This window comes from Cricetulus griseus, chromosome 4, assembly GCF_003668045.3.
Source record: "Cricetulus griseus strain 17A/GY chromosome 4, alternate assembly CriGri-PICRH-1.0, whole genome shotgun sequence".
NCBI lineage: Eukaryota > Metazoa > Chordata > Mammalia > Rodentia > Cricetidae > Cricetulus > Cricetulus griseus.
The window spans coordinates 211,544,045-211,571,984 of record NC_048597.1 but is presented as its reverse complement, the minus strand read 5'-3'; the positions used below and the strand labels follow the sequence as shown (position 1 = coordinate 211,571,984).

Genomic DNA, 27,940 nt, shown 5'->3' with positions numbered 1-27,940 from the left:
CTAAATGCTGTGTGTGCGCTCTGACTGGTTACTCCCCATCTCTCTCTTTGGGACCTCCTTAATCCCCAAGAAACAACAATATTAAAATTAGTTCAATTAATATCCTACAATGGCTTAAGTGTTCAAGTGAAAAGAATAGTCACATACCTCTATCTACCTCTCAAGTAAAGCTAGCAATGACTAAGTTGAATGAAAAAGGCATGCATCAAAACCAACGTAGGTCAAAGGCCACGCCTCTTATGCAGTCAAGCTATGAATGAGAAAGGAAAGTTCTTGGCTGAAATTCAAAGTGCTACTCCAGTGAGCACACAGCTTATCACTGACATGAAGCTGCAGCTGACTGCACTTAACAGCTGACCTACACTAGAAGGAGATGCCTCTCCAGGGCTGGTTAACTAGATAGAAGTCAGTGTCTGGCTTCAAAGCTAGAAGGCCAACCCAGCTTTCTTATTAGTGGCAAATACAGCTGGGGCATTAAGTCAAAACCAAAGTTCGCAAAAGTAAAGTGAAGCTGGTTATGGTGGCACAGGCCCTTAAATTCCAGCACTCAGAAAGCACAGACAAGCAGGTGGATCTTTGGGTTCAAGGACAGCAAGAATTAAACAGAGGAATCCAGGGGGCAAAAAGTGAAAAAGTGTCTTACCTCCTTTGCAGTCATTTCTTCCATTCCCATTCAATAGTGCTGATTCTTTGCTATTCGTGACCATGCTGTTTGTCTCATCATCTTCTACAGACAAATGATCTGGCTACTCAAAGACAAAAATTACAATATCTCAAAGTCACTGCATAGTTTCACAAAGGTCTATTTTCAGCTTAGGGGGACACACTGTCCACATTACCAACCTCATCGTCTGTAGATGCAGGAACTGCGGAGGATACCCGGCTATTAGAGAGCCAGCCATCTTGCACTGTACTGATGTCCAGGCTCATTTTAGGATTGTAAGTGTGTGGATAGAGAGATTCAGGAAGATGCTTATACTCTTGAGCACACTGAAATACAAGTGCAAGCTTTAGAAAGCAGTTTATAGTGAACAACTCTACCATATAAATAATCAATTGGAGCCTGAGAGATGACTTAGCCAGTAAATGTTCTTGCCCTATTAATCTGGTGACCTAAGTTTAATCCCTAGAACCATATAAAAGTAGAAGGAATGAAATGGCTTCCACACACACCCATGCACACATAGTAATAAACAAATAAAATGTAACAAATCGCCCTCATTTTAAAAATATACTGTCCACTAAAGTATAAACTCTAATTGTGCCTCTGCATTTAGTTAAGTATCAACCACTCCAGGGAGTGCCAAGAACAGAAGCACAGCTATAAAATATATCAACATGCTAAATCAACTCTCCTCAAATATACATTTTTGCATCTTTTCTTTTCATATAATTTTAAATTTATTTATATTTATATTGTGGGGGAGGGCAGGAGTAGCACACATGTGGAGTGTGGAAGTCACAGAATACCTCGTGGGAGCTAGTTCTGTCTTCCCACTGTGTGGGTCTCAGGAATCAAATTTAGGCAGTCAGGCTAAGTGGTTAGTCTTTACCTTCCAAGCCATTGATTTTACTCACTCTTCATGTAATTTTCAGTAAGAGAAAGGAATCAGAATAAAAGTATTCATTTAAAATTAGGTAAATATTAAGCAATATTTAGCTTAGTATTTCTTTAGCCTCAGACCTTAAGTTCTTATGCTCACATAATATTATGCTCACAGCATGGCCTATGTACAGCTCACATCTTGGGAGTCCCCAAAGGCCTCCGTGTTGTAAGCACAGTGCACATCGTGTCCGACAGACCCCGTGGGGTGTGTCCTAGAAGGAAACAGTAGGAACGGAACCTTTCTGCCATCTCTTTTTATTTCCCAGCAACCAAGTGGGCAGTTACTGCCATGCTGCCATACAGTTAACCAAGACTAGCAAATTTTCTTGCATTCACTGAAACTGGCTTGTGCTCTGAAAGTTTGTACATTTCCAATCAACCAGGAAGGGAGGGGAAAAAAGCGCTGCTTACCTCTAAAAGCCAATGCTCAGAAACAATATGCACCCCTCTTTCTTTTGCAGATTTATATTCTCGATTACTATCATTTGCCCGACCCTGATAAATGAAATGAGTCACTGACTCATCAAAACTCCACCTGAAACAACCAGATATGGCAAGAGGAATAACTAAGGGAAATACCAGTCCACTTGAAACAGAATAGTCTGACACACAAAACTCAAAACTAGAGGTTAGGCAAGAATAGTAAAATGCCAGGTTTTGCATCCTGACAAATGTTAATCTCCATTTTCAGGTACACAGTGTAGGAAGATGTTAGAAGAATATTTTAAAATATTACTATTTTCTTCATACTTTTAAAAATTCTTCTACTTCCTTTTATAATGCATATCACTTTTTAATTATAATAAAAAGTATTTTCAAATTAATAAAACTTAAGGCACTCAAATTCACTGTCCAGTCACTGGCCACCACCCTATTTGCTCCATCAGAAACTACCTGTGTCTGTGTTGAGAACTGCACCTAGGGCTCTGTGTATGCTAGACAAGAGCTCTATCCACCACAGCCTGACACTATCTATGTCCCTTAAGAAAACACTGGAGACAGGATCTCATGATGTAGCCCTGGCTATCCTAGAACTCACTATGTACACCCTTCAGAGACTGACCTGCCCCTAGCTCTCAAGTGCTGAGATTAATGTGAGTATATCACCATGCCCTACCAAGATACATTTATAAAAAAACTTAAAACAAATTAAAATGTTTTAAATTACCATCTTACTCTAGGAGGGCTTGCTACAGTAGTCAGTACTACTCACAGAAAATCACTAAGAAATAAATTCAGTCAGTCTCAGATGTACTGACTAACTAAACTCTGTGAAGGTAAGAACTCCTCTAAATTATGCTGATCATTCATGGATCACAAGTTTCCAGAATACTAACAAAACAGCCTCACAAACATGTGTTGCTGTGTAAAATATTAGAATGAATTGTTATGTGGGGAGTGTTTTCAAAGGCTTTGCTAAATTAAATTGGAGAGGTTTTCACCAGACAGTGTACACAGCAGGCAAAGCCAAGGCTCCCTCTGAGCTGTAGCTGGCACCACCAACATAAAGTTGTGCCTACCTGTACTCTGCTCCCAGTGAGGCTGCGACCCCATTTAATTCACTCTGCTTCTTACTGAGCTTTTTACTCACACACACCACAACTCTGTCAAGTGGTTTCGGAGCCTCTTCCTGTACATGGAGAATAAAGGAACAGATTAGTCGTAATTCTCTGACATGCATTAGTGATATCTCCCACTTAATAAGCAAATCGAGTCTACCTCTTCCAAATGGGCACCCTTCAGCTGAGGGCTGGCAGAAAGAGTACTGGTGTTTCGGGAACTGTTTGCCAAAGCAACTTTCAAATTTCTGACGATGACTTCAGAGAGTGGTGAGCTCACTTTCCTCTTCTGGGTGGCAGCTCTTGGGGTTTCCAAGGCTGCAAGTGCATCCTGTGTTAAAGGACAGGAAAAAGAAAGAAACAATGAAAGATGAAGAAGAGGACATAAAACGAAAAGAGGGAAAAAGAGAGAGGAGGGAGGAAAGGAAAAAGATTACATCTTTGACCTCTTCATTTTCTCCCAAATAATGAAAACAATGAACTGGCCAGGTGGTGGCAGCGCATGGCTCTAATCCCAGAATTTGGGAGGCAGAGGCAGGTGGATCTCTCAGTCTGTGGTCAGCCTGGTCTACAGAGTGAGTTCCAGGACAGCCTCCAAAGCTACACAGAGAAACCTTGTCTTGGGGAAAAAAAAAAAAAAAAAAAAAAAAGAATGAACTATAATTTATATTTTTAAACCAGAAAGAAAAAAATTCTATATTCTTCACCAAGCATTGAATAAGGAACTGGAGAGATGGCTCAGCATTAAGAGCTCTGGTTGCCCTTCTGGAGGACACGGAATCAATCCCCAGCACCCACAGGTAGCTCACACTGCCTGTAACCAGTTCCAGGGGACCAGACACTCTCTGGTTTTCATGGATACCAGATATTCATGTGGTGCATAGACACATATGCAAGTAAAACAACCATACACACAAAAAATAAAGATTTTACAAACAGATAAACAAAACCATTAAGCTTACTTACCTGTTCAGTATTGTATGCCACATTTACTTAATAGTCGAAACCGCAATTATATAAAGGACTCCAAAACAAAATGAACACAGATGGAAACAAATAAGCAAGGATGGTCAAGAAAGAAACTAATTTTAAGAGTATATAAAAGTCAGAATGAAGCTGTCAGATGGAGGTACACACCTTTAATCCCAGCACTTGGGAGGCAGAGGCCGTGAATCTCTGTGAGTTCAAGGTCAGTCTGGTCTACAGAGAGTTCCAGGTCAGAGACCCCGTGCGTGCGTGCGTGCGTGCGTGCGTGTGTGTGGTGTATTGAACATAAGAATGGTTGCTTTATAGTGAAAGCCAGAATGATATAAAACCAACCAACAATAAAAGATTAAGAAGGGGATTAAAGACAGGCAACATGTTTGCTATTTTAAAGCTTACAAAACCATTTCATCGTATATTTCATTTCAAAGTGATGTTCAGAGTTAAATGATCTACTGAGAGCTGTGTTCATGTAGCAATCTGGGACTTGATCCCAGAGCCCTAACTGCATATTGTATGTAGCCACAGCTATTATCTCAGCTCTGAGCACTTATTTATCAACATGTCTGGAAGACTTTCTATTACAAACAGGTGGTGATGGACAATGTCGGGCTCTACCTTTATAAACTGTAAGACCGTTTAGCATTAGCATCATTTCCTTGTAGTCTTACCGTCACATCAAAAGATGGCTTGAAAAGTTTGTCCTTGGACAGAAACTTTGATGGTGTGTCCAGGTGTAAGGAGGGCTCCCTCTTAAGTGGCTGTCCTACTGCTGAAGAGACTGAACCCTGCTTACAGTGCTGTGATATGACAGCATGGAAAGCTTTACTCTGAAAGCGGTTCATGTCCAAAGGTGTAATAGCCACTTTTCTGTGCAGGTCCAGATGTGTGTCAGGATGTGCTGGAGAGTCGGGATTTGGATTCACTCCATTTGGTAGCTTAGTTTCTAATACTTGTTCTACAGATTGAAAATGAAAAAAAACAAATAAGCCACTAATATCAGCTTTTTCTTTCAAATGAAGCAAAGAGACATTTTTATATTTTGTTAGGTTCCACATATTGTCGCAATATACTTCAAACAATAAAGTTACACTCCTACTTTCCAAGAAGCAAACCAGATGAACTTATTTTTTGACAGGTCTCTATACTCTTGCAGGTGTGCCTAACCTGTTATCATTGCAACAAAACATTGTCAACCTCAAAGAGAAACCCACAATCAGGGTTAAAAAAAGGCAGAGCAGTGGTGGTGGTGCACCCCTTTAATCCTAGCACTTGAGAGGCAGCGGCAGGCAGATCTCTGTGAGTTCAGGCCAGCCTGGTCTACAAGGAAAGTTCCAGGACAGCCAGAGCTGTTACACAGAGAAACCCTTGAAAAACCAAACCAAACCAAACCAAACCAAACCAAACCAACGCAACGCAACGCCAACGCAACCAACCAACCAACCCACAGTTAATTTTTTTGTGCTGGGCTACACTTGAAGCCATCTTTGTATGAATGCAGAACACAGGCCGCCAAAGGGAAGACATACTTGTTAAGTGAACCTCCTGCCTTAGCCTCACAAATGTTAGGCTTTAGATGTACACTACAAATCCCTCCTTCCAGATGATATATTAAAATATATGTTGAGGACTGAACAGATGGCTCAGTGGGTAAAGTTCTTGCAAAATCAAAGACCTGAGTTCAGGTCCCCAGCACCCACATGAAAGCTGGGAGCAGTGGTGTGCACCTGTAATTGCAGTATTGGTGGTGGAGGCAGGCAGATCCCTGGAGCTCACCTAATTAGTGAGCTCCCAGTTCATTGAGACCCTGTCTCTAAAACCAAGGTGGAGCATGATAAAGGAAGACACATGATGTTGACCTCTGATCACAGATATACACATGCATACATCACATACACAAATACAAATAAAACACATATAAATACATGTGAACATGAATATATGTGCTAAATTGGACACACACACATTAACTGAAACCAATTAAGTATAAACCCATTCACAAAAAAAGTTTATCAACCCAGTCAAGACATAGTAATAAGAAAATTCCAATTACTGTGTCAATCAAACAGGTCTAGTCTACTGAGTTAGTAAGTAACAGCTCTGAGGTATTCCCAAGATGGTGCCTGGCCTCTGCAGTCTGCCCAGCAACACTACCTCAGAGACTACTTGTGTCCTCCCACCTCTGCCTTCTCCTTTTGCTCAACATTAAAACACATTTGGCTACTTCATGCCAGGCCCATGGCTAGACAATCAAAATAAAGAATTCACAAGACTTTACAGAGTTTATAGTTTGGAGGAGAAAGGAAAGTAAGCCAGCTTCTCTAGTCAAGGAGAACCCTGAAAGGGAAAAAGAGTGCAAAAATGAGACAAGACTGTAACTGTTGAGTCAAAGAAGGTATCTGTCCCAGAGGAACGGACATTCTAACTGAAGATAAAAGAAAGACAGCTGCGCCAGCTGGTTTTATGTCAACTAGACATGGGCTAGAGTCCCTGGGAAGTAGAAACCTCAAATGAGAATATGCCTACCAGGGATAGATGCTCACATCTTACTTAAACACTGAAACCCTGGGTGTGCACTTCACTAGCTTTCAGATCACAGTGACAGTACATGATACAGTGCACACTAAGCATCTGTGCTAAAAGCACACATCCATCTAGCCATCACTGACTCCCCAACAAAGACTTACAGGACACAGCATAAAAAGCAGAAATAAACTTTTCAAAGAAAGTCCTGGAACATTTGTATTTCAAAAACTATCAAGTTGTAAAAAAAAAAAAAAAAAAAAAAAAAAAAAAAAAAAAAGAGTTCTAACCTTGTTTAGGTGCACTGTCAACCAGAAAATGGCGTTCATCTGCTCTCTTTCCCATTCTAGCAGTTTCTAAGAGCCATGAAATAGTGACTGCTGGCAAACTCCACTTCTTTGCAGCTTCATATTTAGAACCAGTCGGTTCTTTCACTATAAGATGTGTACTTGCAAGCATGCCTTTCTTTGCACTGGATTTGCGAACAAAGAATTCTTGAACACTAAAATTTCATGGAAAGGAAAGCAAATGATCACATATAAATTAGCCTACAAATTAAGAACAAACTTTCTTTTACAATAGTGTGATTAGTTAACTTTAATCCCAGAAGGAGGCAGAGGCAGGTAGATCTCTGAGTTCAATAGAAGCCTTCTAGGTCTACACAGAGAAACCTTGTCTTGAAACTGCCCCACAAAGAAAACATACACTGATTAAAGGTGACAGATTTATTTTAAAGATTTTTATTATGCATATGTGTGCATGCACATATGTGTGCAAGTGCCCGTGGCATCCAGAAGACATCACATCACCTAAAACTAGTGTTATAGAAGTTTGTAAGCAGTCCAACATGGGTGCTGGGAAGAGAACTTGGGTCCTCTCCAAGAGAGCAGCACATATACTTAACTGCCAAGCCACTTCTTCAGCCCCAGCACAGTCTACCTTAAGTTCAATTAAACCTTTACAACTGCTCACTCTAGGATAAAACCATGCTGCCACAATTAACTTTTTAAGGCAAAGAAAAGCCTCCTTAATTACTAAGTGCATCCATCTGTCCTTTCCTACCCAAAGGAGGTATGGAACAATTTCCAGGAGCCCAGGAATAGTACAGACACATGACCTTTTCACTCACTGTAACTTCCCAACATTTTCATACGTAAGCTGAATTAATTATCTCACTTTTTATAAATCTCAGCATTTTGAGGTCAAGGGGAAAAAGGAAACTAAGTGACTTAGTCAAGAGTCAAGAGTGAAGGTATTAAGGGGATATGCAGCAGAAACAATCAGTCTTTGAAATTCTGGATGGTCTGAATCTCTGGGCAGTTTTCTGGCCCATATTTAACATTAACACACTAATCCGTGTGGTGTGGTGATAGCTGCTGATTATCAACCTGATGGGATCTAGAATCACCAAGCACAAACATCAGAGCTTGTCTATGAGAATGAGGGAGTTTCAGGGAAGTTAGGAGAGGTTGAAAGATCCACCCTAAATGTGGGCGGCATTGCTCCAAGTCTCCTGTTTGTTGATTTTCTTCCTGTTGTTCTAGGACAGTGGTTCTCAACCAGTGGGGAGCAACCCAATTGACGAACCTCTATCTCCAAACATATTTACATTACAATTCACAACATTAGTTAGCAAAATTACAATTATGAAGTAGCAACGAAAATAATTTTATAGTTTGGGGTTACCACATGAGGAACTGTAGTAAAGGGTCGCAGCACTAGATAGGTTGAGAACCACTGACCTAGGAAGACATGGATGCTCAACTTGGTACACTGACATTTTACCTTCCATAGGCACACTCTTTACATACAGGACTCTTTTCTTATTTAATGCCTTTTGACTTGAAGTCAAACCCGCCTGATAGTAAAACTACAACCTCCTTTTTGTCTGTATTTACTTCTATCTTCAGCCATCATTTCCTCCCAGAATGTTCTGAGTACGTTGTCTGAAAGCCAAGGGGGGAAAATGTCTACAGTCTTAAAAGTTTGCCATATATTCATCTGGTGGTATACATACCTCTGCCGCCTGGAGCCATTACAGACACAATACCTACCCAACAATCACACATACAAATAAAACCCTGGCCAAATGTAATTACAACACTTTCCAGTAAGTCAAAATAAACAAACAAACAAATAGATTGTGGTTAGGGATGCCATAGAGAGTCCTTGCTTAGCATGTACAAAGCCCTCAGCTTGATGCCTGACACAGTGTGTGTGTGTGTGTGTCCCTTTAGATATACTGAAAATATTACATACCTTGCTCCAAGATGATTTGCCAAGAATACCAAGGAATCTCTCTCTGCTCCAACACACTGACTGAAGGAAATAACACAGTCCTTTAAAGGAGTCATTCCCGACATTACTGACACTGGTGTGAAGAGGGGATTGGACTTGGGATCAACTAGTGTCTGGTAATCTATACACGTAACCTTTGAAAAACAAAAGCAATAAAGCTACTATAAGAAATAAGTAGCTAAGACAGGCTCAAGTTACAATCCTACCAATTTTTGTTTAAAGAAAAAGGAATTGCACATTAACAGACTTGAGCATATTCCTTCTCAGTACATTCCAAATGATATTCAAAGAAATATTCAGACATCAATTCTTTATATTTGCATATTAAGTCAGTAAGCTGGGTTACTACAGCAATTAGAAGTCACTTTAAATTTCACCTATATCAGTATTGCAGTTTAACATTTTCTCTTCAGTCTTGAGACATTAAAAAGTCCATGTTGGGGCTGGAGAGAAGGCTCAGAGGTTAAGAGCACTGGCTGTTCTTCCAGAGGTCCTGAGTTCAATTCCCAGAACCACACAGTGGCTCACAACCATATATATGAGATCTGGTGCCCTCTTCTGGGCAGAACACCGTAAACATAAAAATAAACAAACACAAATAAAAAGTACATGTTGTTCGCTGGCTGTTAGGAAGAATAAACAGCGTGAGGTTAGATGAGCAACAACGACCTCCTGATAATAAACACTGCCAACACAGCCCTGTGACAGCAACTTCTGCATCAGTGTTAGAACCAAGAAGTACAGATTTTTAAATTAAGAGACATTTTATTTTTAATGTGATGTATGTGTGAAAGTGTGTTTTTGCACATGTGAGGGCAGTGCCTGTGGCGGGCAGAAGGAAGTGTCAGATTGCCAGAGCTGGAGTTACAGGATGAGGACCAAGAGGCTGAAGATCTTTTCAAAAGTGTGATTGTGTGTGCATGCAAACACACACGTGACAAAGTACACACAGGTGCATGTGAAAGGACACACACGAGAGGGAGGGAGAGGGAGAAGAGTGTGGGCAGAGGAGTCAGAGGACAACTTTTGTGAGTTCTCTCCTTCCGCCATGGGATCTGGGGCTCAAACTCGGGTTGCCAGGCTTCCACAGCAAGTGCCTTTACCCTCTGGGCTATCCTGCTAGGCGAACTGAATTGCTTCCAAACTATACATTAAGACCTCGGCAGCCAAAAATCCTCCAGTACTGGATTCCGATTGTCAAATGTTTCTTACCAGCCATGTATTTGTAACAACTTCTCCCACAGTTGCCTCTACTTCACACCCGAGCAGCGGAACCACAGCAAAGTCAGCAACAATTCTGCTAGGAAGGGACACAATCTTTCCAGCATGTTCTCTTATGATGTTTACAATATTACATTCATTTTCAATACTAAAACCCAACACAAGGAAGCTCTTTTGGCTAAATAAGCCTTCCTCAGGAACTGCAGAACCATCAAGGAGGCAATGGCTGACTGAAGACTGGTCTTCCTCTTGCACAGAAATGTGAGTGGACTCTTCACAGGGCTCAACTTGAGTAAAACCACTGCAAGGCCCAACTTCAAGCTCTATAGATGCAGACGGCTTAGCTTCCACTAGAAAAGAAAAAGGCAGGTTCTCTATTTGACAATGACTAGATTGAAGAGTTTGTTTCCACAGGGTGGGGTAATGCACAGCTTTGGTCCCGACACTGGGGAAATAGAAGCAGATGGATCTCTCTGAGTTCCAGGCCAAATTGGTTTACAAAGCAGTTTCTAAACCAACCAAAGCTACATAGCGATTTCCCAGTAAAGACATTAATATAACATAGAGCCTGTTAATTTTAATACTTATAAAACTTAGGCTTAAATGTATACATAGTAAAAGTAGGATCTGTATTCATCCCATCTTCAGGGTTACAAATGTTTCCAGTAATACCATCTTCAATTGAAAACACAACTGTCATATTTGTTCTAAATATGAAACTAGAGCAGAAACCCATTTTTTGCCTGGAATTTATGATGCTCTAGTAAACATGTCTTTGTGGCTTTGTTTTTTTACTAATTGGTTTGTTTGTTTGTCTGTTTGTTTGTTTTGAGACAGGGTCTATCTTTGTAGTCCTGGCTATACTGGAGCTTGCTACATAAACCAGGCTGGCCTTAAGATCCTCCTGAATGCTGGAAGTAAAGGTGAATGCCACTGAATAAAATTAGGGAAATAATAAAAATCATTGTTTCTCACAATTAAACAATTGTAATTCTCTAAGAACTGAAAACTGTGTATGTCACAGGTGTCACAGAGAACTACAAAGTATATACACTTTATGTATTTTGAACTGGACACAGTCAGCATTAGTGGAACAAGAACTGTACCATCAACTGTCTCAGCCCTCTGAGCAGTTGACATCACAGGCCTACCTGCCCTATGGAGGAAGTCCAAGGCACACATAACATACTCACACACAAAAAAACAAAACAAACAAAAAAGCAAGTTTATAAAGCATAGAGCTACTGAGGACAGAGGCAGAGAGAGAGACAGACAGACAGCACTGATTAAATGATTTGGAGCCTGATGGCCTTGCTTGGTTAGAAAAAGCTACAAATCTAAAACTTTTTGGAAATAAAAAATTCATAGAAGCCAGGTGGTGCTGGCACACACCTTTACTCCCAGCACTTCGGAGGCAAACGTGGGTGGATCTCTGAATTCAAGGCCAGCCTGGTCTACAGAGTGAATTGCAGGACAGCCAGGGCTCCACAGAGAAACCTTGTCTCAAAAAACCAAAAAACTAAAAAAGTTCACAGAAAACTTGGCAGGTATTATTCGTGTTTACATTGCTTGCTAACTACAAATGCTAATCAACTATTCCTTACCTACTGTGGAGTCATTGTTTACATACTGAGAGAGCAGATCCTCATCAGCTTGCTGGAGCTTCTCATTAGGAGTAAAATCTTTCTTAGAGAATGTGCTGTTCTTTTCCAAGACAGTTGTCTGGTTTTCAGGCTGATCTGAAACTGGAATTCCAGTTGGCTGGTAGTTAGTGTGGATATATGGCTCTTCAGGGAGCATATATCCTTTACTAAAACACTCCAGCAACCACTTTGCTCCCACTACATGAGGCCTGCAAAGAGAGCACAGGTAAGCTCCAGTGTTAGTGAGGGAGATCATTATCCCTCTTGCATGCATTCCCACAGCTGCACAGACATGCAAATTTAACCCGTATCATTGCAATCAAAGTGGTCTGAATTAAAGACTGACAGGACCTGTGGGATGATTTGTTCCAAAACTGCTTCAGGTCATCCTCATAATCTCCCACAATTACATGAGTTACATCTTCATTAAGTTGATTAAATCGAACTCCACCGCCACTGTTAATAAGCCTTCTAAGTTTATCTAGCTTTCTGCCACTAAAACCACAAAGATATATCTGCAAAGAAAGAAAAGATTTGCTTTGGATTAACATAGTCAACAGAAACAAATTTAAAAGAAATCAATATCCACTATGTGTAAATAAGATACTTAGATATATCTTGAGATATGTAAAGAATAAAATATATTCTCAAATCAATTCGTGTACAGTCATAATGGCAGCTAGCAAACCCCTGGGATATCTTTTTTTTTTTTTTTTTTTTTAACCCCCCTGGGATCTACTTGTTGTCCACCCCACCCACCCCTGTGTGCGCGCACATGCACAAGCACACTTGCACGCACACGCACACACACAGTGCTGGAATCATCACTCATGACTTTTACATAGGTATGGGGGGCCCAAATTCCAGCCTCCCCCCGAAACACATAGCAAGTACCTGACCCACTTAGCTATGTTCTCAGCCTGAAACTGGTATTTTTAAACATCTGTTTATAGTCCCATAGCACTGTCATGTTTCAGAAGAAACCTGAAGGAGGGTTGAGGCCTCAAACGAATTAGACCAATTCAGCATCTTCTTGTTAAACGATTTTCTCTGTGTGTGTGTATACATACACACACGTCATATAACATGTGGAGGTCGGAAGACATTGTGAGGGACTCAGTTCTCTTCACCTTATGGGTCCCAGGACTGGAACTCAGGCCATCAAGCTTGGTTGGGTGGCAGAGGTATTTCTAACATGCAGATAGCTTCTCAGTTTGTAAAGGGACAACTTCTTGTAAATGTGAGTAATTACAAAGATACACTGTAGTACACTGTAAACTCAGAGCATCCAGGCTTGCATGCTTATTTTCAGCTGGTGTAATCAACCACACAACCTGAGCAAATTCCTTAAGGCTCTGAGCCAACTCATTCCTATATATTTATCTTTCTTGCAATTTCTTTTTCGAGTTGATTTAAACAAAAACAGCAAGTCAAAGAGCTGAGCACAACACTTTGAAGAAATATGCACACAGGGATTTTAATTATGAAGGTGAATGTTTCAGACAACATATAATTTTTTCACTTCCATCTTTTAAAAACTTCAAAAATGATATTCTATTTCCATATGTCCCAAACCATCATCATTACTAGAATAACCCCTAACAAAAATTAAGAATCAAATGCTTCCTACATGGAAAGAAAAATTCAAACTCACATCTAGAATTAGTACATTCTAAGATCTGAGAAAAAAGATCTTTCTGTCCCACAGTAAGTCAATAAACATTAGAAGGGTAACTGGCCTTTAGTAACAAACATGATTTAACTTTGCCTGCTTTAAGAATGAATACATGACCTAATTGCTCTATTAATAGTACTGCATGAAGTATATGGCTCTAGGAGATACGATGTTTCCATCATGGATCTTATATGCACACACTAAAAAGAAGCTTAAAAACCCAAGAGTAAGCCAGGCAGAGGTAGCACACACCTTTAATCCCAGCACTCGGCAGACAGAGGGAGAGGCAGGCAGATCTCTGTGAGTTTGAGGTCAGCCTGGTCTACAAGAGTTCCATGACAGGTAGGGCTGTTACAGAGAAACCCTATCTTGAAAAGCAAAAACAAAACAACAACAAAGTAAGAGTAACTGAATACAGAAATAATCTTAAAAATCTAATCTTTTTATTGCTAAGGACCCAACTCAAGGCCTTGTACACAATTAAGAAGGCAGACTTTAAGGTGACAGTAATGCGTGTCTAGGACTCTGGGAAAGCATTTTATTATATTTATTTTTGTTGTCGTTTTGTTTTGTTTTTCAAGACAGGGTTTCTCTGTGTAACAGCCCGAGCTGTCCTGGAACTCACTCTGTATACCAAGCTGGCCTCAAACTCATAGAGATTCTCCTGGTTCTGCCTCCCAAGTGCTGGGATTAAAGGCATGAGCCACCACCACCCAGAGCATTTTATTATATATTAAATTTACATTGATTTCTTGTGTCTGTGGGCATACCACATGTACATGTCAGGACAATTTGTGGGACTGGGTACACCCTCCACCACATGTGGTACTCAGGACTGAGCTCAGTTTCTCAGGCTTAGCAACAAGCACTTCATCCACATGGCTCTGAAAAAGGATCTGAATCATCTAAGCATTACCCTCAAGATAATAGCCATTCTAGTTATTCGTGGGAATTAAATGATATTTTAAATAGCAATGTAACATGAAATGACTAGTGGTATTTATGTATTGTAAATAACAAATGATAGCTACACATGAAATATTTTAATGTAACTGGTAAGATTTTAGAGCAGAATTGAGGAGTAAAATGAACTTGAAGCATCCTAAATGAAGCTACATCCCAGGCACAGACTCACAGCCACAGTTTGGACACGGTGAGTGCCAGCTTCCTAATTCAATGCAGAGTTTGTTCTCATAGATAAGCAGCAAGTCCAACTAAGGTGAGTCTTCAGAATCAGGCTGAGAGTGTTTGTGTGTCTGAGCCTCTCTGTAGCCCAAGCTGGCCCTAAACTCAAGGCTGAAGATTTAATAATTTACTGAATTTGTAACATAATAAAGACATACCCGACAGCCATCTAGCAAATCCTCAGGTGCTTGAAACATACTGATGTCCAGATTTTCTAGGTTTTCAAGAGTACATTCAAGTTTGCTAGTAGTTGAAGTGAACATTGTTTCATTTATACAGCTGCCATTTATGTTGGATATATGGCTGACATCTGCAAGAGTGCGACCTACATACATAAAAAACAATTATAAATTCATGAGGTAGACAAGTCATTACATGCTTCCTTACAAATTAAAGTGAAATATTCTTAATGTTTATTTAAAGTGGCTTATGCCTCATAAAAATGCAGCTGCTGGCCTTAAGGTCCAAGAAGCTTACGTTTGGGGAAAAAAAAATTGACAATTTTTCAAAAAAGACACTTCTAAAATACAAAGAGATTAATAATGACTGAATATGCTACCTTAGCTGACACATCAAAAAGATCTTCACAAAGGGGGATGGCCTTTCACTTTTGAGTTTTAAAGCATAGTATCTAGTGTGTATGACAGTCACAGAACTCCTGTGGAGGTTCAAGAACAAGGCTGTGCAGTTGGTTCTCTCCTTCCACCTTTTCATGAATTCTAAGGATTGAAGATGTCCAGTTTACACATCAAAACACTACCTGCTATACCATGACATTTTTGGTTTTGTTTCATTTTTGAGACAGCCTCTATGATCTACACCAGTGGTTCTCAACCTAGAACTCATGGCAATCCTCTTGCTTAAGCCTTCCAAGTCCTAGGAATACAGGAGTGCTACCACGCTAAACAAAAACAAACAAATAACACTAAATTTTTATGAAATGATAATTTATAACCATCACAGTAAACCAATAAAGAAAATATAGAAGGCAGCAGCACCAGGCAGATCTCTGAATTCCAGGCTTGCCTGGTCTATAGAGTACCTGGACAGCTAGGACTACACAGAGAAAGGCTATCTTGAAAAACTTAAAAAAAGAACAAAAACAAAACACACACAAAAAAAACCCATTTATTAGTATATGAATAAGCAAAGTAATAAAAATAATCCCCTGGGCTATTGGCTTCGGGGGGTAAAGCACTTGCTATACGAAAGCCTGATGAAATGACTTCAGTTCCCAGAACATACATAAAGGCACAGAGTGCCAACTTCATAGTTGTTTTTTATTTTTGTTTGTTCGTTTTGTTTCCCCCAAAACAGGGTTTGTCTGTATAACAGCCCTGGTTGTCCTGAACTCACAAAGATTTGCCTGCTTCTGCCTCCAAAATGCTGAGATTAAGGGCATGCACCACCACTGCCTGGCCACAGATGTTCTTTAATCTCCACTCATTGTGGCAGGGATACACATACACCTACATATCACACACATAATAGTAATACATAGACTCTTTCAAAAAACCATTTTTTGCCAGGTGTGGTAGCACATGCCTTTAATCCCAGCACTGGGAAGCCAGGACAGCCAAGGCTACACAGAGAAATACTGTCTCAAAAAAACCAAAGAAGGGAAATAAAAAAATTATCCCAACACTCAGTACGCAGAGGCAGGTGGATCTCTGAGATCTAGGCCAGCCCAGTATAAAGAGGGAGTTCCAGGACAGTCAGGGCTACACAGAGAAACCCTGAGTTGAAAAACCAGCCAGCCATTGAGCCAGCCAGTCAACCAGCCAACCAGCCAGCCAGCCAACCAGCCAGCCAGCCAACCAACCAAAAAAACCCTTTTCTTAAGGCTATTTACTAGTGTGGTTTTGCACACACCCACCCACACCCACCCACACACACCCCTGCCGCCCCCCAAAGACATGGTTTCTCTGTTTAACAATTCTGGCTGACTTGGAACTTGCTTTGTAAACCACATTGGCCTCAAACTCAAGAGATCTGCCTGCCTCTACCTCCTGAGTGCTGGAATTAAAGGCATGCACCACCAGTGCCTAGCCTCACTAGTGTTCTTATTTCCCCTCTTATGTGAATTAGGATGTAGAAGAAAGCAATCTCTCATTCTAAAAGGAATACAAGAGAATTTCTGGACAGCTTTCTACACAACTAGGCTATTTTATTATTTAGTTCTAACCAGAGGCACAGGAAAAAAAAACCCAGAAAGTCCCTATTACATTTCAGTGGTCTTGTTAGCAAACCTACTCCTTCACATTTTCCTTGGTGTTTAAGACTGAGAGCCCAGGCTTACATTCAAAGACAAAAAGCTTTCTCACTAAGCTACATCCCCAGTCCAACACATCAGTTATCATGTGGGCAAATAATTGTTTATTTTGATCTCAAGAAGACTTACTTTCAGCTGCTGCATTGCTCTGAGCAGTGGGAGTTGAAGTATCAGGCACCGTCTTTATTTCTGCTCTGGCTTCAGCCTTGTATATAGATTCATCCTGACAAAAGCCTTTCTCAATACTGTCATGAAACCACTGCAGGGTCACACAATGAACATTCCATCTCTTGGCACATTCATATTTTTGTCCTGTTTGTGTTCATTACAAGAGAAATACAGAAATAGTTAGATTATATCTTAGTTCATAGTTATTTTTTAAAACTCTGCTGAAACAAAAGTAATGATTAAAGATTACCAGTAATTACATTTACCTTAAAAATGTATTCATTTGCCAGGAGGTAGTAGCACATGACTTTAATCCTAGCACTCGGAGGGAGAGGCAGGAGGATCTGAGTCTGTGGTCAGCCTGGTCTACAGAGCAAGTTCCAGGACAGCCAGGGCTACACAGAGAAACCTGTCTCAAAAACAAACAAAAATCTATATAATCTGTCTATCTATTTGGTTTTTTTAAATCTGTCTGGGTGTTTTGTCTGCAAGTGCATGCATGTCTACGCATTACTTGCATGCTTGATGCCCAAGAGGTTAGTAAAGGGCACTGAATCCTCTGGGACTGGAATTACAGCCAGTTGGAGTCACCAAATAAATGCTGGCAATCAGACCAGGGTCCTCTGAAAGAACAGCCAGTGCTCTTAACTATTGAGCAATCTTTCCAGCCAATCTCCTTCAGAGATAGGACCTCAATAATGTAGGCTTGGCTGGCCTGAAATGCACTGGAGTAAATAGGCTGGGCTTGAACTCACAGAGATCCGCCTATTTCTGCCTCCCAAGTGATGGGATTGAAGATGTATACCCCCACACTCCACATTACAAGAATACATTATATAATTACAGACACTATAAATGTATGCAGTATAATAAATATTATCTTTGACTAGACGATACAAGTCCCAAAGTAAGGGACAAGGAGATTTTTTTTTTTTTAGGAAAAGAACTTTAACAATAGATTTTTAAGTAATATCACAGAAAAACTGAAGTCAATATGTAATGCCAAAGGATATTTTGGCATTGTTCTTGTTTCTACTTTTTTGTGTGTTTTTGATTGTATTTTAGTTTTTGTTTTTTTAAGACAGAGACCATTTAGCCCAGGCCAGCCTTAAATTCTTGATGTTCCTGCCTCCATACCTGGAGGTATAAGTCTACATCCCAGCTTCTCAGGACTGTAAGACAGGAAGATCACAAATCTAAGGGCAGCATGGTAAACTTGATGAGATCCTGTCTCCAGCAGAAATTTACAGGGATAAAGGACTAGGGATATAGCTCAATGGAAGAACACTTGCTTAGCATAAACAAAGCCCTAGGCTCAATCTCTGTACCTCAAGAAACAGTCAACAGATCATTCAGACTGATAAAAGCCATAGTTACCATCCATAATTAGTACAGTCATAATTGCTGGACCAATCTCCTGACCAAATGACAATTATCAAGTAACTAACAAGTACTCTCAATTGCTACTTCTTATCAAAATAGCTTAGGAGAAATACAAATACAATAGAGTTCACTCAAAACCAGCAACTCTTCTCATTCATTTGTACAGATTTTAGCAGGAGTAATAAAACTATTTCCTAGAATAAAGTTCTTGAAGCCAGGCATTGGTGGCACACACCTTTAATCCCAGCACTCGGGAGGCAGAGGCAGAGGCAGAGGCAGAGGCAGGCGGATCTCTGTGAGTTTGAGGCCAGCCTGGTCTTCCAAGCGAGTTCCAGGACAGGCTCCAAAACAATACAGAAAAACCCGGTCTTGAGAAAAAAAAAAAAAAAAAAAAGAATAAAGTTCTTGAAATATCAAAAACAATAGTAATTTTAAAGACTTCTCATCTGTAATTCTTTTTATACTTTTACTTACCTCATAATCTGCACAGTGTATCTTGAAGCTGGAAATTCTAGTTCACAGACGAGTTGGGAAATGAGGCAGAGTGGGAGGGAGAGCTCTTGCCTGACATCACAAGGCCCTGGAGTCCATCCTTACCACACCCCAACCCCCACCCCAATCCTAACTTACTAAACCAAACCAATTCATCCCCTAAGTACTTAATCAAGCCTCATAAATCAGTCACAAAAAAGAACTACCAATTAGCTATACATATTAGCTTTCTTGTTATTCATTATTTGGTTGATTGTGGAGAGTTGTTTTTCAGTTAAGGTCAAACAGAGAACATCACTGAAAGCTTTTAAGGATGGTTGCTTAATTTTTCTAGACTGTGACCCAAAGTATCTTTTTGCAAGAATTTTAGGGGTTAAACAAACAAACAAACAAACAAACAAACGGTAAACTAGGGCAATGACATATCAGAAGCACAAGGTGACATACAGAGATTTAGAGTGTTACAACAGGAATCCCACACTCGACTGCTTCTAAAGCAGTTTTACCTTTTGGTTCTTGGACAATGAGGTGTGTACATTCATTCATCTTCAGCTGTCCCATGTACTGGCCTCCATGCTTAGCTGTGAGTTGCTGAACTGTTTTTCTGTGTATACCATTTAAGCCAGTCACACAGATAATGCAACCAAGAAAAACAGGACATTTAAAGTCTTCCATGTTTATATCAGTGTATCTGGTTATTTTGCTGGAGAAAATAATGGTAAAAAGGAAAAATTAAACATAATAAATATTCAGATAGTTTTAAAGATCATTGCTTTCCTTGTCTGTTCATTTTGTATTTTTAGGATTTATAAACATTTTTGAGAAAGGAAAATCAATATTGAAGATTACACTAACTGCTCATCTAGCTCAGTTCCAGTCTCTACTAAAAATTTGCATTTCAGCAATAGTCTGAAGACCATCTTAAAGAAAGCACTATTAACTCTAAATCCTTGCTAATAAATGGGGAGCACTTGGTAGAATTATAAGACTAAATCTCTACTTAAAAACCTAGTGTTCATTGAATGTCTGCTATAAAATAGACTTAAATTCTTAAATTATTCTTTTTTTTCGGGGGAAGGGGTGCTCAAGACAGGGTTTCTCTGTGTAGCCTTTGGCTCTCCTAGAACTCGCTCTGCAGACCAGGCTGGCCTCTAACTCACAGAGATCCACCTGTCTCTGCCTCCTGAGTGCTGGGATTAAAGGCGTGTGTTGCCGCCGCCACCACCACCTGGCTCTTCCCAACAATTATCAGCTATTTTTGTTGTCACAATAGATAGATCTGTTAATCATCAGGCTAGAAAACGCTTTGAGTATATGATGAATGGTGTTGAAACAAGTACAGAAAAATGCCACAGGATGCTGACATTATTCAGATACCTGGACTTATGACTATAAATCAAATTTTAGGGGAAATATAATCATACCTCCAAACTCCATGAAGGAAACTCTTGTCCTGTTCTGATGGCTACATACTTCTAATGTCCAGGCCAGTGCATAAAATAGGTTCAGTTTACACTGAGTGATCACATCTCAGCTAATGGCTTATATATGTATATTCAATCTTATCTCTACTTCCCTCCACCCCACAGGAGGGAACAGGGATGCCAAAGCAGTTCACTTAGCCTCCTCAACACTGGAGCACAGTATTGCATAGTGCAACACAGTCAAACTGACTTCCTCATTATTTTAGACGCATTTGCTGCAGAAAACAATTTCACTGTCAAAGCATTTGCCCTCTAGCTAGTGCTGAATCTACAGCTTATCTTCCCTGACAGTCGCATCCTATGACAGTAAGCACTTACGGACTCTGCTCTTCTACTGTCACTAGAGAAATGACCAAAGACCCCATTTTTGTCTCTTAGTAATAAACCAAAAGAAAATGCTATCATTTTCTCCAATACACAAAGCATACAAACATGTCTTACTTCTCTTGTGACTTCTCCCAAAGTGTTTTTATCCAAGAAGGAAGCAAAATAGGTTTCTTCAGATTAGCAGCAACTAGATATTTTTTGCTCCCAACTTCCCCTGCAATAAGGTGAGTGACTGATACATTTAGGTCTCTGTATACTCGTCCACCCATCATTTGTACATATTTATGGACTTCTTCCTATGGACCCAAAGAAAATACATTAATGAGAAAGAAAACAATAGTTCTTCTATTTAAAAACATCGCATAATTTTTTAAAATTTGCATATATGAAATGTTTTGCCTGCATATGTATCTATGCACTATGTGCAAGTCTGGTGCCCTTGGAGGTCAGAAGAGGGAATCAGAGGGAACTGAAGTTACAGAGGACCCAGGTCCTCTGGAAGAGCGGCCTCTCCAGCCCCCCATAAGTGTCTTTTACTGTTGCTAGCCTGAATATACAAATGTTTTTACCAGTAAAAAGTTAAATAACTAACCAAATTACTTTTGGAAAGATGTGTAGGCTGGTGATGTAGCTCAGTAATAGAATGCTTGCCTACCATGCACAAGGCTCTGGACTCAATCCACAGCCTTCCCCCCCCAAAAAAAAACCTAAAAGTAACTGTTTTCTTAGCAGTCATATTGATTAACAATACTTCAATCAATCAACATTTATAGCAATGTGGTCTTGTAGATTAATATTGCTAATAACATCATAGCCTTAAGTTTAAGAACACTCAATGACAGTCACCTATAGAAACATTTTCAGAATTATCATCATTAATAAATGACTGTGTTTATTCTTTTAAACTCCATAATTTAAAGCTGGGCAGTGGTGGCCCACACCTTTAATCCCAGCACTCGGGAGGCAGAGGCAGGTTGATCTCTGTGAGTTCGAGGACAGCTTGGTCTACAAAGCTACAGAGAAACCCTGTCTCCAAAAACCAAAACCAAAATCAACCCTCCATAATTTAAAACTATGTTGCTTCTGATTACATTTTTACATGCTATATTCACACTTCTATGCAATATACAAAAATATGCTTTGTACGGCCCCTTTCTCTCAGTTTTCTGAAGTAGGCTGACCTATGTAGCCCAGGTAACTTCAACTTGAAGAAGTCCTCTTGCCTCGGGCTCACAAGTCCTGGGATTAAAGATGTGAGCCACTATGCCTAGCTATCCCTTCTTCTTTTCTTTTTCTTTGTTTTGTTTTTTTGAGACAGGGTTTTACTATATAGCCCTGGCTGACCTGGAACTCACTAAAAGTCAGGATTAAAGGCATGAGCCACTACACCCAATCAGAATCCTTTCTTTGTTTTTGTTTTTCGAGACAGGGTTTCTCTGTGTAGCTTTGGAGCCTATCCTGGCACTCACTCTGTAGACCAGGCTAGCCTCGAACTCACAGAGATCAACCTGCCTCTGCTTCCCAAGTGCTGGGATTAAAGGCGTGTGCCACCAACACCCAGCTTCAGAATCCTTTCTTTAAAGATTTTCTGTGCTAGAAAAACTGCTTCAAAACCAAGTATACCGAATGTAGAACAAACAGTAAATTTTATTTTAAATCAAAACAAAACACTTCACTTAACCAGCTTTTCTATGAAATATATTCCACTTTCCCCAGGGAAGGGCACAGCAACTGGTTTATCTAATACCAAATGGTCAGTTCTAAAAATATGCATGTAAATAACATTTAGGATTACATACATATGCATGTGTACACACACACACACACCAACAATGAAACACAGAGGTCATCAATTTGAAAGAGAGCAAGGAGTGGAATACAGGAGAATTTGGAGGAGAGGAAGTGAGGAAATAATGCAATTATATTATAATCTCAAAAAAAATTTTAAAAAGAAAATACCACTGGGAGCCATGCACTGAAATCTGAAAGTCATAAAAACCATGTATGTGGTCTTTAAGATACATCCCACCGCAGGGAAAATCAGGTGTGGAGCCAGCACTGCTCCTTTCAGTACTTACCCTTTTGTCTTTATCCAGGCTTGTACAAGATATAGTTATATCAGACATAATCATATTGTAAACTGGATACTCAGCTCTTGGGACGCACTGCTGGTGGTGCATACAAAACGTGACTACTTGAGGACCAACAATTCTGCAGCCAAGCTATAAAAAGTTAGGGAAAAGATCACCAGTATCACAAAATTAAATGTGGAACATTTACCAGTTACTCACAGAAACTGAGAGAGACTACTGCTGAAAGCCACCAACTGTTAGAAGAATAAAGACTCACATAATTTCTCTGGCACACTGAGCATTAAAGTAACACATACTCAAAAGCAAAACCACAAGAGCCCTTCATTCATAACTGCTGTCAATTTTTTTGGGGGGGAGGTCTAGACAGGGTTTCTCTATGTAGCCCTGGCTGCCCTAGAACTCGCTCTGTTGACCAGGTTGTTCTCGAGCTCATAGAGATCCAACTGCCTCTGCCTCTGCCTCGAGTGCTGAGATTAAAGGTATGCACCAGTACTGCCTAAAATGTCAGTCTAAAACTTAATCTTTTTTTTTTTTTTTCTTGATTATATTTTAGGGCTGGAGAGATGGTGCAGCAGTTAAAAGCACTGGCTGATTTTCAAGAGGAACTGGGTTTGATTCCCAGCACCCACACTGGCTCATAACCACCTGAAGCTCCAAATTCAGAGGATCCAATGCCCTCTTCTGACTTCCAAGGGTATCAGGAATGCAAGTGGTGCACCAACATGCACGAAGGTAAAAACGCTTAACCATAAAATAATAAATATTTATTTTTTATCTTGAATTATACATAGTGTGTATGTAGGTATATGCACATTTTGTGCCAGTACAATTGGAGGGCAGAGGTAGTGGATTCCCCTGGAGCTGACATTACAAGTAGTTGTGAGCCACCTGACATGGATGCTTAGAATCAAATCTTCAGGTACCTTAAAGAGTAGTCTGTGCTCTTAACCACTAGGCCATCTCTCCAGCCACCCAAAATATGATATGATCTTAATGCATTAATAACCTAATGCTGTAACAACTAAGAAACATTCAAGTTTGCTTTGCATACAAAGCACCAGCCAGTAAAGCAATTTTCTAGAAGTCTAAGAGCCCCAAACCTGAAGAATCCCAATGTACTCATAGTACTCATGATCAGTAGAAAATCCATGAAGCAAGGAGACCAGGTGACTTCCAGCAAGCAAGCAAGTATGCATACACATACAACACACACACACACACACACACACACACACACACACACACAAATAAAAAAGAGAAAGGAAGAAGCAAAACCTCTACCAAATAAGCATCTTAGAGACAGCAGACCTGTTTAAGGTGATCAAAAACAGCACCACTGAATTTGTCACAGATATAAAGTGATTTGTCATTCTCCTTTATCTTCAATGCTTCCTCCTCTGAAATAATCTGAAGATAGTCTTCTGATTGTAATTCTTTTATTGACTGAAAGAGAAAACAAAGAATAATTAGTTCCCTATATTTAAGTCCTACCAACTCTTAAGAACCCATTTCAAATTCAGCCCTTTCCTTATTACAGTATTATTTCTCACCTAAACCACTGCAGATACCTCTGGATTGGTCTCCTCTCTTAAATGTATTCTTCACATAGAAGTTAGTAATGCTTTTTAAGAAACCAACCAAGGGCTGAGAAGATGGCTCAGTGGGTAAAACACTTGCTATGCAAGCACTGGTATCTGAGTTCGGATCTCTAGCACCCATGGAAAAAGCCTGGTATGGAGGAATGTACTTGTAATTCCAACAAGATTCTAGGGGGTCCCTGGCCAGCCAGTCTAGCAAATCAGTCAGCTTAACAACAGTGAGAAGCCCTGTCTCAAAAGACAAGGTGGAATGCAACTAACACACCAGACAGCAACCTCTAATATCCACATGTGCACACATGGGCAGGCACTTAACACATGCACACATATACACAAAAAATTCAGATCATGTTACTGTCTGTTCAAAACTCTCGGACTTTCCACCACACTCAGATTAAATTCTACATGTTTTTTGTACATTAAGCCATGAAGTCACAGGTGTACTGGCTTCTTGGCTTCACCCGTTGGTTCTCACAATGTCTTCTCTGAGTGGAGCAGGCAGGAGATTCAACCCCGGTGCCTTTCTCTTTGGCTTCCTTTTTTTGGCTCACAGATTTCTTTCACTGGTCCCAGGAAGCTGCCCCAGCTCTTAAGAGTGCATAATGTTCCCTCTACGAGCATTAACCCTCTTAGCAAGAATCTTGCCCTTAACTTGCTCATTTTCAAGGCCAACAGCATAATGAGTGATGCTGTAGATTAATTCCTCTAAATTTGCCATAGTAACATTAGTAGGCTACCCACAAAACCCAGATTCAATCCAATCAATGGCAAAGAAACAATTCCATGTTTTCTTTATTTTTATTTAAAAACAAACTCAAGTGTGTATGTCTACTACATGTGTACAGGTGTCCTAAGAGGCTAGACAGGAGCTTCGGATCCCTGGAGCTGTATTTAAAAGTAATTGTGTGCTACTGACATGAGGGCTGGAACCTCAGCCTTATCTCCAATCCCCAACTCCCTGTTTCTGAAAAACCCCGGAGAACATATACCAAGTGCTGATCCTCTCTCCCTGTGTGTTTGTCATGTTGGGAAACTGACTGCTCTAGCCAAAAGAAAGGTCTTGGAATCAGGCCCAAATTTGCATTTACCAGAGTCTTCAAAACCATAAAATGTAACCTCACCTATGTCCCCAGACTCATCTCGTATGTCTACCTCCCTGGTTAATTCCAGTCAGCCCTATACCCTATACCTGGAACAGGCTAATGCGTTCACTTAGAGGTTCTGTCTGGCCCTGCTTCAGGGAATACTCTTCCTTTGGGTTTTCACTTGAAGTAATTCTTCACTTTAATCAGGTCTGCTTAAATGCCACTTTCTCAAAGATTCCTTTTGTGATCATGGTGGACTAATTTTGCAGCACTGGGGACCAAAACCAGGGTTTTATGCACACTATACAAATACTATACCACTAAGTGACACTCCCATGTTTTCTAAAATGCTTTCCTGCTTTCTAAAATGGACTTCCTGTAGCCCTTGAATCTGTTTTATGAAAAGAACATTGATATTTTATAAATATGCATATTTTTATTTTTGCCCTGTAAGAATAAATGTTTTGAGCCGGTGAGATAGCTCAGCAGTCACCTGAGCTGCTTGCCATTCAGCTTGAAGAACTGAGTTCAATCCTCAGAACCTCATAGTAGAAGGAAAACCAATTCCTTCAACTTGTCCTCTGACTGCCACACACGCACCATGGTATGCAGGTACACAACCGGACACGTGGATGGACGCGCGCGCGCGCGCACACACACAACACACACACACACACACAACACACACACACACACACACACACAGAGAGAGAGAGAGAGAGAGAGAGAGAGAGAGAGAGAGGAGAGAGAGGAGAGCTGCAGGTCAACATTCAATTGTCATAATAGATTTCAATCCCCTCACAATACATAATGGTATACTTACATTAGCTAAAAATTAAGTAACAATAATATCTCTGTATTAATCACATGCTGGAGCAAAACTCCATTAAAATATCTACTTCTAACATATAAAATCCAACAAATGAAAAACATTTAAAACATGAAAAATGAGCTCACAGCATCAAATAAGGCATATCCAATTATTCTTACCTCAAGAGCTTTATAAAAACATTCTGAATTGTCTGAAGACTTTAAAAACTTCACAAAAAACGGTTCTTGGTCATTTCTGGACATTGCTGAACTGTAAGAATAAGGCATCCAATAAGAATAAAAATAAATCAGATAGGGAATTAAATGTTCAAATCAATAGTTTATTTTATTTTGTTGTTGTTGAAACGTGGTTTCTCTGTGTGACTCTGGCAGTCCTGGAATTCACTCTGTAGACAGGATAGCCTCAAACTCAGAGATCTGCCTGCCTCCTTAGTATGCGATTAGAGGGGTGCATCACCACCGCCCGGCCTGCAAATCAACTATTATGCAGGCAAAAATGCCTAAGAAATAGACGTCTGGCTTTGCCCAAGAATTCATTCAAGCATTTGTTTGCAAAAGACCCCAGAATGTGGGCAAAGTAGAAGGGGAGGAAGAGGCAACACGAATCCTTGCAAATCTGAGAACAAAATTAACGTTCCTGATTGAATACACCAGGGCCTTGGTGTGGGCCCCTCAGTTAATTGACATTCACTTGCACCGGGTTTCAAGACGACGGAGAGGGCGGCTGCGGATACCCACGGCCCGCAAGATTTGCTCCTAGGTCAACTGACTTTAAACACAAGCAGCCACTGTGGAAGGTCATGCACGCTCGCCCGAAAGGCCCACGAGACTGTCCCCCAGCTCCCAGGGAAAGGGCGGGCCCGTGGAACGTTCAGGCCGCGGCTTCCCGGGCGTCTGAGGCCCACCCGCCGGTTACTAGGGCCGCGCAGGCCACAAGAGGAGCCGGGCGCTCGGCCGGCCGGGAGGAGCGGGCGCTCGCTCACCTCGGTGGAGCCTGAGGGCCCACGGGCACCAAGTCGGGGGGCGCGCGGCCAGCAGGACGGCGGCTGGAGTCGGGCGCCAGCCCGGCGCGCAGCCCCCGCCCCCGGCGGCGCCCCCAGTCCCAAGCTAACGCTGCAGAACCCGGAAGCGCGGAGGCCAGGAAACGACTTTCGCGCCAACCAGGCGGACGCAACGCCTCTTCCGGCGGAAGCGACGTCATCAGGGCCTGCGGTGGGAAGTGGAGCGCTGGGGAGGGGAGGTTGCGTGCGCCCTCTGTCGGGAGAGGCTGAAGCTTCCGAAGCTTTGTGTGCTGCGGTCTGGGCCTGGCGGGAAGCCAGGGTTCAGGGCGCGGAGGAGCTGCAGGCCGGCCGACAGACCCGTCAGCAGAAGTCGAGAAAGTGCAAAAATAAGGCCCTGGGTGGGGCACGGGAAAACACTCCTGAAGCTAATTAGCGGCTTCTCCACTTTTGAAGTGTTCAAATTAAGGCCAAGGGAAGCGAAGTGGTACGTTCCTTATCACGTAGCTTGTAGG

At 40.9% G+C, this 27,940-nt stretch overlaps 1 protein-coding gene across 1 annotated transcript in view; it reads right to left on the bottom strand.

Annotated features, from left to right (window-relative positions):
* Positions 1–27,578, bottom strand: part of Topbp1 (DNA topoisomerase II binding protein 1) — a 43,805-nt gene extending 16,227 nt beyond the window's left edge. The window contains exons 1-19 of the mRNA XM_027414334.2: positions 27,411–27,578; positions 26,587–26,677; positions 24,222–24,356; positions 22,899–23,042; positions 20,935–21,116; positions 19,516–19,712; positions 17,096–17,278; positions 14,853–15,019; positions 12,186–12,349; positions 11,796–12,043; positions 10,183–10,541; positions 8,932–9,104; positions 6,963–7,174; positions 4,821–5,107; positions 3,326–3,496; positions 3,127–3,236; positions 2,018–2,141; positions 844–990; positions 644–746 (exon numbers count right to left, since the gene is read on the bottom strand). Coding sequence (XP_027270135.1) covers positions 644–746; positions 844–990; positions 2,018–2,141; positions 3,127–3,236; positions 3,326–3,496; positions 4,821–5,107; positions 6,963–7,174; positions 8,932–9,104; positions 10,183–10,541; positions 11,796–12,043; positions 12,186–12,349; positions 14,853–15,019; positions 17,096–17,278; positions 19,516–19,712; positions 20,935–21,116; positions 22,899–23,042; positions 24,222–24,356; positions 26,587–26,670 — 3,190 coding nt within the window. The 5' untranslated portion in view covers positions 26,671–26,677; positions 27,411–27,578. The remainder of the gene's footprint in view (positions 1–643; positions 747–843; positions 991–2,017; positions 2,142–3,126; positions 3,237–3,325; positions 3,497–4,820; positions 5,108–6,962; positions 7,175–8,931; positions 9,105–10,182; positions 10,542–11,795; positions 12,044–12,185; positions 12,350–14,852; positions 15,020–17,095; positions 17,279–19,515; positions 19,713–20,934; positions 21,117–22,898; positions 23,043–24,221; positions 24,357–26,586; positions 26,678–27,410) is intronic.
* Between the last annotated feature and the right edge of the window lie 362 nt (positions 27,579–27,940).